The sequence below is a fragment of the Oryzias melastigma genome, linkage group LG12 (genome assembly GCF_002922805.2).
Source record: "Oryzias melastigma strain HK-1 linkage group LG12, ASM292280v2, whole genome shotgun sequence".
In the NCBI taxonomy this organism is placed as follows: domain Eukaryota; kingdom Metazoa; phylum Chordata; class Actinopteri; order Beloniformes; family Adrianichthyidae; genus Oryzias; species Oryzias melastigma.
Window position 1 is genome coordinate 16119784 of NC_050523.1, and position 10282 is coordinate 16130065.

Consider the following 10282-nt stretch of genomic DNA (forward strand, 5'->3'; position numbering starts at 1 on the left):
TGTGAGAGAGAGAATATATATATATATATATATATATATATATAGTTCACAACATTAACACTGCAACTGTACACTGATACTGGGAGCAATGTGGCACAGAGTTTTGGTTTGGTACCCATCCCAAATAAAAAGTAAGTAGTTCATGTCTCATGACGACAAAAAAAAAGTAGACTGAACTTTCAACACAAGCTAGTTCTCGGAAGATCTTGTTTTTGTTTTGGTCGTGGTGTAGAGCTGCTTAAAGAAGCTCAGTGTGCTGTGCTGCCACCTAGTGGTCGGGGGTTTAAGAACAAAAATAAGATGCTGAAGGACTCGTACATAATTAAACATTGTCTTGTCTGCATTTTAAATTGATAAAAGTATCGCCAAATGAAATATCGCGATATATTGCCAAATTGATTTTTCTCTACACCCTTAATATTAATTAAACATATTTCTTTACATACTCCATTCTGCATTTTGAAAGGGCAAAAATCATCCCAAAAGGCATGAGTTTAAATCATTTAAAAGTTTTTATTTAACTCCAATGCTTATTTATTTTGTTATTTTTTTTACTCTAATGTGAGTCTTAGGACAAAGCTTCTTTCTTCTACAAAAATGAACAGCCTCAAACATTCTGTAGGAGTGACATAAAAGGTTTTAAAACTGGCATGCATGACTAAACACTTGGAAAAGTTGGCTCCTAGTTCGTTAAAGCTCTTTACTTTAATACCTTTATGTAACAATTTAGAATCATATTTGATACATGCATTTCTGAGACCTCTGTCTCATTAGGAGGATCCACACTTTCCTTAAAAACCTGTATATAATTTGCTCTTACTGTCCGCCCTGTAGTTCATCTTCATTCCACTAGGGGCAGTAGAAGAGCTTTTCAAAATGGCTGCCTCCTTTACATCTCAAAAACACTTTTGGAGGGAAAAGTTTATCTAACGTTTAAAACTTTACGTTGAGAGTAACTAGTTTTTTGTTATTTACTTTTTCAAATGACTACCCTCTGTGTTAAAAAATTCTAAATTTGTTGATAATTAACTCTTTATAAAACAGTTACTCCTTGTTAAAATGTTTGGATCAAATTTGAGACAGATGCTTTTTCTTGAACACTCAAACTTGTGAGCAATAACATCACTCAACCTATCAACTTATTGGTACTATCTACGGGTCTATCTAATGATTGTGGATTTCATCTAAAAACATCTTAATCCTGCGGCAAAATTGAATTTTCTGTCAATTATATGATGAAGGATTTGAACTAATCAACTCAAATGTTTTAGCCATTTGTCTTACACTGAGAAGCTAACATGTGGTTTATGATTCACTGTTTAATCTAATGAGCTGTTTTTCCCCGTTTGTGGTCTTTCCACAGCTCCATGGGACAGTCCCCGCCTCCCCCCGTGGTTCGCATTATTAATGGCTACATCACAGTGCAGCCGCCTCAAAGGGTCCACCATCAGCTACCGTCTGGATCCACCAGATCATCGTCCCCATCCTTCCTGCCCATCTTTCTCTTCACTTTGCTACCAGCTACCTGGCAAACGTGGACTGTTTTTCTTTAGCAGGATAGACTTTAAAAGTTTCAACTAGAAAATGATCAAAGGTCTAACACAGTTTACACAGTAGGTCTCATTAAGACTGAGATGGAAAAAGCTAAGGGAAATGTTGAGAAATGAGCTTTAAATGCCGTTTTCAAGTAAGGGGTTCACCTCAGTTCAATCCCCCCTTTTTTGTGCAAATTGAGGCCATGTTGAGCATGTGAATTCATACAGCTTGAGGTTTCTCGGAACATAGAGCTTAGGTTTCGGGGATTCTTTACACACAGAGGAGTCTGCTGTACTCAAAACAAAGCATGTAAAATGAGAGAAAGAAAAAAAAGGAAAATCTATATATTTATGGACGCCAAAATTACACAAGTCAGTTCCCTGATGGATCGCAGTTTCACTGCAGACACACTTTGTTAGGCGCTGAGTGCCGGCCATATTTACAGATATCAATAGCTTTCAATGACAGAGCACAAGAGTATCAGTTAAAGCATTGCTGGATGTCAGATCCACAACTATAACCACATGTTTTTAGTGTGTGATTGTGAATAAGAGTGTACATAAGTGTGTGTTTCAGTCAAGGACAAAAATTCAATCTGTTCTTACATCCTCTTTTTTTTTTTGCAAAAACATTTATCAGACCTTAATTTATTCTTCCGTTTTTAGAAGAATTTGCCTAAATGGAAAGAACATACTGTGGCAGAATGTGTACATATTCCTTCGAGGTATTATAGATTTATTCTAGAATTATTAAGAATATGCAAACTATCAAAGGCATTGTTGTTTATACGAGCATATGAATAGATAACGCAGTATATATTTTTTGGAAAAGCGATCAGGAACTAACCTCCATGTCATGTGTGCGTCTCAAACAGCAGTCTTAAAGTGAGAAAAATTCCATTTGATTGTTTTTATTTTCCACATAGAAGTAATTTTGTTTAATTTATTGAAGTATTTTAGTTTTACCTAAAGTATACAAAACACATTCAATGGCTTTTTATAAACATTTTTGTTGCCCAGTTTGTTTTAAGTCTCTTCATATTAACAGTGAAAATGTCATTTCAAACATATAAAGGCGTCCAGACGAGTGCGTGGGCCCTTTTACATCATAGTACTTTAGGCTTTGTATCAATGCCATGAAATGTTTGTAATAAATGAAGTTGGCAATAAAGTATTTATTTAGATTACTAAAAGACTATTTTTTATGTCAAACTCAAGAAAGGGAAATAATTACTCTTCATTTGAAATTCATGTCATCTAATATTTTTACTTTAGGAAAAAAGTTTGTTAGTAACTCGATTATTTTGGATGGTTTGCTTACGAAATATAGCATAAAATTACCTTGAATTTAATGTTGGAATTAACTTTTAGCATGCTTTTACTTTGAAAAATCAGGAATCCGAATTAGTAAGCTAAATTAACAGCTATGTAGACTGGGAACCAATAAAAGTAATATTTCACACTTTTAGGTGAAGATGGGCTGGTTCCAATTTCTACTTTTTTTTATTATATTTTATTAATTTTAGATTTTTTTTTCCATTTCCGTTTTATGTCTATGAAAATAATATGACATGAGCACAAATAAAAATAAACTTGTATCTGTTTTCACAATAATGTGAAATAGTTGAGTGTGAAAGAAGCATTGCTTTTTTGTCTTACTTTCAAAATAAAAGCTTGTTAGTTCAGAAAAATATTGTAGAATAGGAAAATAAACAAACAAAAAAAAAGATAAAAATAGAAATATTTCTTACATTTAGCATCTTTTTTTCACAGTGTAAGTTAAGGTACATTTACCTGTGTAGCACATTTCATGTACAAAGACGATGCAGAGTGATTTACTTGAACCATTAAAAGAAGCAATAATAAATATTAAGGAGATTTAAAGAAGGTCAAAATACCTGAATTTAAATCAAGTACCGATGAAGAGTGTGGATGTAAAGTTTTGAATAACTGATCAGATGCATCTGAGAACAGGTGGGTATTTAACCCTTTAACACCTAAGACGTCGCCAGTGACGCTTAACCACAAAATCTTTAAAATACTGTAACTTTTCAACCATTAACATGATCAATTAATTCCAAAGTGAGGCCGCTTTTCTCCTTCAGAATCTGATGGAATTACGTTGATCGTGTTAACAATTAGAAAATTACAGTAAACCAAAGAACATAAACACTGGAGTTCTGGTGTTTAAGGGTAAATTTCAATTTCAGTTGATCTAAGGCACAGGTGTCGAACTCCAGGCCTGGAGGGCCGGTGTCCTACATGTTTTCCAACCAACATGCCTTTGAAGCTCCTTATTGGCCAAACACACTTGATCCAGGTAATCAGCAGCAGATGATGCAAGATTTCTGGAAAACCAGTAGGACGTCGGCCCTCGAGGACTTGAGTTTGACACCCCTGATAAGGTTTTCTGGAAGTCTATTCCAGATCTGTGGAGTGTAGAAGCTGAATACAGCTTCTCCAAGTTTAGTTGTGACTCTAGGAACGGATAAAAGGCTGGTAGATGGTCTGGCTGGTACATACTGGATCAGGAGGTCAGTCGTGTATTTTGGTGCTAAACCATTCAAATCTTTATAAACCAGTAACAGAACTTTAAAGTCTATCCTTTGACAGACAGGTAACCAGTGTAAAGACCTCAGAACTGGACTGATGTGGTCTACTTTCTTGGTCCTTTTGAGAATAAACTGTAAAGATACTGTTACAGTAGTCTAGTCAACTGAAGATTTTTTCCTGCTTAGACATCAGATCTTTAATCCTTGAAGTATTTTTGGGATGATAGGGTGATTTTGTGGCTGCCTTAATGTGTCAAAATTCAGGTCTGTGTCCATCACTACACTACAATTAAGTGTAAAAAGACTATCCAGAGGTTCAGTTCCAGAGTAAAGACTCTCAATTCTACAATGAGCAGAAATGTTTTGACTAACCAGAAGAAATAAAAAGGTTGTTTTTTTATGTGAACATTGCACTCTTTGTGTCCTTATCGCAGGTTAAAGGTTTGTTTTTGTGCTGCTCATGTTCCCTGATAAGACAGGTATTAAACTGTATTTGATGTGTGCATGTGGTCTGCCACGAACCAGACAGTCGCTCCGGTCCTAAACGCAGAAACAAACAGGAAACCGGTGCTAGAGCTGATCCTTCAGATGTGAAGGAAATGAGAGTAAAATGATTTGTTGCATCAACAGGAAGAGACGACCAATTGCCTTGGTAATCTGAGCTTTGATTCGGGTATGTGCTGAAGTGCTGATGAGCATGTGCACAATAAGGAGATTAAGATTTAAGAAAACAAATAGCAACTTTTCTGGTAACTAGTTGTGTGAAAAAACGGACAAACTGGTTAGGGATGTTAGAAAGGTAACAGTAACACAAGTATTCTTAACTACTTGTTAAGACTAAGATACACAAACTATCTGGTAAAGTTACGGTCCAATCATCTATTCCTCTATTTTAAAAGGGGGGGTGTATTGGCAAGAGTCTAGTGATAGAATACGTATCACGATACACATCTCACAATACGATACGTACCGCACCATGTCCAAAGACTGAACAATTTTGATCTTCTGTACCTGACCCTTCTTCATCTCTCAGTTGCCTGCCGCCTGCCCTGACCCTCGCTGGGACTTTGACATCTCTAGTATCTTCTTTGATACATGACTGACCTCTGCCTGTCTGACCCTGATTTAACTTTAACCGTGCTTAGTTCCTAATAAGCCTGCTACACGTGGAACCAGCTGTCTGCCCGTTTGTGACACTGTCATGGGCTGCTGTGTAGAACATGAAGGGGGAAGGTTCAAATCCCAGCTGGTACCTTTCATCCTTGCATTTCTATACATGCTTTTTCTCAAATCACTAAGGCTTCTTCCCACAGTCCAAAAACGCATTTCATAGATTAATAGATGATTCTTTGTTGTCCCTAAGTGTCTGTGTGTGAGAGTGTGGCACTAGAACAGACTAGTGACCTGTTCAGAGTGTACCCTACCTTTGCCCAATAGTGAGCCCTGACAGGGATTTAGCAGGTTCAGAAAATGGATGGATGTTGCTGTCATGTCAAAATGAACCAAACATTCCCAGGACAAAACCTTAATAAAATGCTCCATGTGCACATGGAATATGGCAGATGTAATCCATTTTCTTAGTGGTAATCGAAAATGTCTACACACTACGCCAAGATATAAATTCATTACCGAAATGTACCACAAAGTTACCCTTCCAATCACAATATAACATCTCCACTTTATATTTTTCATTTATTTTAATTTTTTTACACAGATGACTGTGGAGTCATTTATTTCTGACACTTTGTTGAATAGTGACAGCCATTTTTTGTCTTTTAAACAAATGAAATCCTTCACACTCTCTTACTTGTAAATGCAAAACTGAACAGTGGTGCCTTTCACTGCCTGATTGTAGAGGGGAAAGGCTGACCGGGCTTTTTTTTTTTCTTTTTCTGAAGTTATGGCTGTAGCGAGTCCAACTGCTTACATTAGGGCTAAAGCAGAATGTTATTTCAAAGGACATTTTCTTTCTGCTCTGTGTACTACAAAACCTGTAAAAACAACACCCCGTGTAAGTCACTCAGTCATCCTATAAAGGGAGAAAATAAACAAAGGTGCAGGTCACTCCTCTAATTGCCTCCTGTTGAGTGCTTTTGCTGACAGATGTTACAGGTCATTTGCTGTTTGAAACACCACTTTAAAGAAAATGCTAATCTCCTGAAGCCAAGGTGGGTCCTCTGGAGCGGGGGTGTCCAAACGTCTTCCAAAGGGGGTCAGATTTTTTGAGGTGAAAATGTGTGAAGGACAACCATTCTGTGAACCCTTGTATGACGTTAAATCCAATTGAACCATTTTACTAAAATTCTATTTCTTTTCTCTCATTATTGATGTATAAATCTTTACGTTTAAAACAAAGATCCTGTAGAAATCCTGCAGTCACCATGTTTTCCACTCGTGTCTTGATTGAAGTTCAGCTGAAATGTTCATAATGTTAGTGTTTCAGGTAGTCCGACAGTGATTGTCAGCTTATAAACAAACAAAGTGTTTTTTTGGGGAGGTACTCTAGCGCTTCAGCTCGGCTCAATGGATCCCTTTCACTGAGGAGTGATTTTCCTGAGCAGTTTTGTGGATGGAGGAAAGCCCCAAACCGCCAGATCAACCTGAAAGTAAAGATAAGCAAACAACAACATCAGTATTACTCATTCATACACAAGCAAAGGTTTTTATTATTTATTTAAGTTAGTTTAATTCATAATTCTACACTACTCATCTCATGCTTCCAAAAAAAAAGGAGCGTTTGATTTAACGTTTTTATTCCAGCGTTCACATTCTATTTTAGTTTCAGTTTTTCAATGTAGAAACACAATTTTCCAAACACCACATCATTTTTATTGCAATGGTTATACAGTGAAAAGTTGCAACATTTAATTTTATTTTACATTATTTTCCCTTCACCTTGATTTTTTTTTTTACAAATGTTCCCTTAGTTTGATGCCTAATCTCCAGATCAATGAAATCTTATTTTATCTCCTTTTATCTCATCTCATCTATTCTTCTCAACTCATCTCGTGTCATCTCAACTCATCTAATCTCAATTTATCTGATCTAATCTCAGCTTTACTCTGCTCTATTCATCTCAACTCTGCTCGACTCAACTCAACTTTAGATGCGTCTCTTCCTTAGTTTTCATGAACCAACAGTCCACAGTAGTCAGACACTTTCTCAGCCAGTTTCACACTGCTGTGTAAAAACACACTCGTAACAAAACTTATTTAAAAAATAGAGTTTTGGACAAAAATATTCATGATAGGGATAGTTTAGATTAAAAAAAAATAAAAAAAAACAAAGCACCACATTCCATATGATTCTTGATATATAGGGAGAATGTACACAAAATGCCCTCTATAAACTCACCAATCACTGCACAACACTGATGCTGCAAACTGAACAGTTCATGCTTTCATGTCAATACTTGAGATATTTCTTGAGAAAATCAGTTACAGTAAGTCAACAGTTAAGTCAATGAAACACTAACATATGTAGACAAATAAAAAAAATGAATCCATGGAGACGTTACACTTTGAAAAAAAAATTGTAAAAACAACAAATATCCATCTGGCTGGATCAGACTATCAGGCTCCATTCACATTACAAACTTCATTGATAAGGCAGTATAAGAAATACATATGCTGTCAAATTTCATAGTATGATACTAGATGCAGCAAGATTTATTTTCAGGGGTCAGTTTATCTGTTTTCTCAATAAAAAATGACTGATGCAAAAGTGTTCACACTGAGATACGGTTGAACTATTTGTCCAGCTTCCATCAGTGTCAGTTTATGATTGATTACAAGGTCAATACGTCTTGGATAGATTTCTTGAGCCAAATTTGGTCTTCTTTTCTTGAGTTCTATCAAGCCCTTTTCATTTCCTCTAGATAGGCCTTCATCTTTAGTCTACCCGGGCCTCCTCCTCTACCTCCTTCATGTCTTCTCATTCTCGCTCTCCGTCTTTGTTGAGTCTTCTAGCTCTTCTAGCGTTTTCAAAGTAGCGCCTGTGCTTCCACACTTAGAGGATGTCAAATTTGACTGAACTCTTTTCTGTCAGGGGAGTGGAGGTTGTGCGCAAGTTGTTCTTTGGTGATTAGCATGATATATTCTTAATCCACTCCCCTCCAAAATCAAAATCCTCTCCCTGCCGAGATCCTCAGACTAAACCTCTAGAATCTGGATTAAAGGTCTTCACATTACAGGGAAAACAATGTACAACCAGGACTCCAAAATCCAAAGACTAATCCTCTTTAACAGGACAAGAACCTTCTTTCACTTGTGATGCTAATTAACTGGTGTGTTCTTAATTGTTGCACAAAGCAGAAGAGTAAAGAACAAAACAAAGGAGGAGAAATCTTGTTCTCATGCTAATCTGTAATTTGGAGTTAGGTGCAATGCTGCCCTCTGCTGGCTAAAGAGAGATAGTAAATCCTTTCAGTTTATTGAGATAAAAAGTTTACAGTGAAACAAAGGAGAAATGTCTTTTAAGATTCTGTCAACCAAATCAGAATATTTAAAAAATATACACATTTAAAATAAATTTTGGTTTGTAAAGCACAAAGAAAAAATAATACCCTTTTTTTCTTGAATTCATTGTGGACATCACTTCCCCCAATTAAAGCTTTGAATCTTGCATCTTGAATCTTAAATCTACAACATTTTTATTTTTAAGCAAAGAAAATCAAATAAAGCAGCTCCTTTGATTTTCTTCTTGATTTTTAAGTGATTTTCCTGGAACATATGACCTCGTTTCACCTCTTCTCTATTTCATTTTAGTTGAGTTTTCGCTTAAATAAATATCCATCTCCGTTTCGGAGTCAGGCCTCACAGCACTGCGGCTGCTCTCTGAACTAAGGTTCTTTGAAATGTTTACTCAATTTATTTCCCCCAAAAGTTGTTAGACGAAACTGCTGCACATTAAAGGGAGAACAAGACCCCAGTGGTTACAGAATAATGAAAAAAAGGAGTCATAAAATCAAATGGGTCAGTAAATTCGGCTGCCAGGGAACAACCATGAAACCTTCTCATTATGGTTCTTTTTTTTAGCTCACATTTTTACATTCCACGGCCCACTATGATGTTTGCTTTTACCGTCGTCTGTATTGACTCTCCCTCCAACCCCCGAGTGTGAAATATGTTACAAAAATAGGAAATGTAGGGAGTATAATGGAACTCCCAAAAACACTATAAACCTGTAAAATGAGGGAAACTATTAGTAAAAAAGCCATTCAAACACATGCTTAATGCTGGATAAATCCTAGTATTTTATCCTTTGTGTGTTTTAGATGTGTGACTTTTGAGTCTCAGACATCTTTAAAGACATATTAACTTATATATTTTATGGGAAGATAATATTTCACATTTTTTTAGATTGTTTTATTTGGCTACAAAATGGTAAATTTATTTAACTGATGGTGATGTTGAGAACTAAAGGGATCTAACTTATATGTTTGTGGTTGTTGTTTTTTTAATGAATGACAAACTTATCTTCCTTTGATTAAAAATCAGAAAAGATATAGAATGAATTAATGAAACTTTATTTCTGCAGTGTTTTCCAACCCCATCATGGTACCAAAGAACTTTATATAAAAAGAAAAGTGAACAGATTATAAGAAAATAAAGAAGAGCATAATAAAGCAATAACATGTAACAGCAAATAAATAATGAAATTAAATTAAATGAAAAACACACTGGAATTAAAATAGTAATATATTAAAATTAAATAAATTATGATACATTAAATTAAACATGCATAAAATCAAACATTACAATAAAAACTACAATTGCATTACATTAAATTAAAATAAATTTAGTTTCTAGATTAAATCTGAAATATGGAGAAAAAAACAATCTACAAAAATCTTAATGGAAATGCTTTAACTTGTGCAAAGTTTGACACAATTGTACTTATGATTCATACTGTCATACTGTACAGGAATCAGTTGCGTGTGTGCACGTGCATAAAAAAAGACAAATAGATCCTCAAAATAACATGAATTTCAAAGTTTGACTTCAGGAATTTTTTTTGTGTGTCAAACTCTGAAAATGTTTCAAATGTCCATCTTTTCCATCATGGATAGAAGCGTAATCAATTCTAGTTCATTTGTTTTTCATTTTTATTTTTAAATAACTAAAAAAACCTACACAAGTTTTTCAAATAATATTTTTTCCAGATTTTTTTTTTTTAAGATTTTTTATATAATTT

At 35.1% G+C, this 10282-nt stretch overlaps 1 protein-coding gene and 1 long non-coding RNA gene across 2 annotated transcripts in view; one reads left to right on the forward strand and one right to left on the reverse strand.

The window, feature by feature from the left end:
- trabd2a (TraB domain containing 2A) overlaps positions 1–2722 on the forward strand; it is a 77973-nt gene extending 75251 nt beyond the window's left edge. Inside the window, exon 7 of the mRNA XM_036214510.1 lies at positions 1364–2722. Within this exon, the coding sequence (XP_036070403.1) occupies positions 1364–1553 (190 nt within the window). The 3' untranslated portion in view covers positions 1554–2722. The remainder of the gene's footprint in view (positions 1–1363) is intronic.
- A 3040-nt stretch (positions 2723–5762) lies between these two features.
- Positions 5763–9779, reverse strand: LOC112163366. Its single transcript, XR_002922271.2, has 2 exons — positions 7442–9779; positions 5763–6687 (listed from the first exon to the last, which is right to left on the reverse strand). It is a non-coding gene; the product is annotated as an uncharacterized LOC112163366 (long non-coding RNA).
- Positions 9780–10282: the final 503 nt, after the last annotated feature.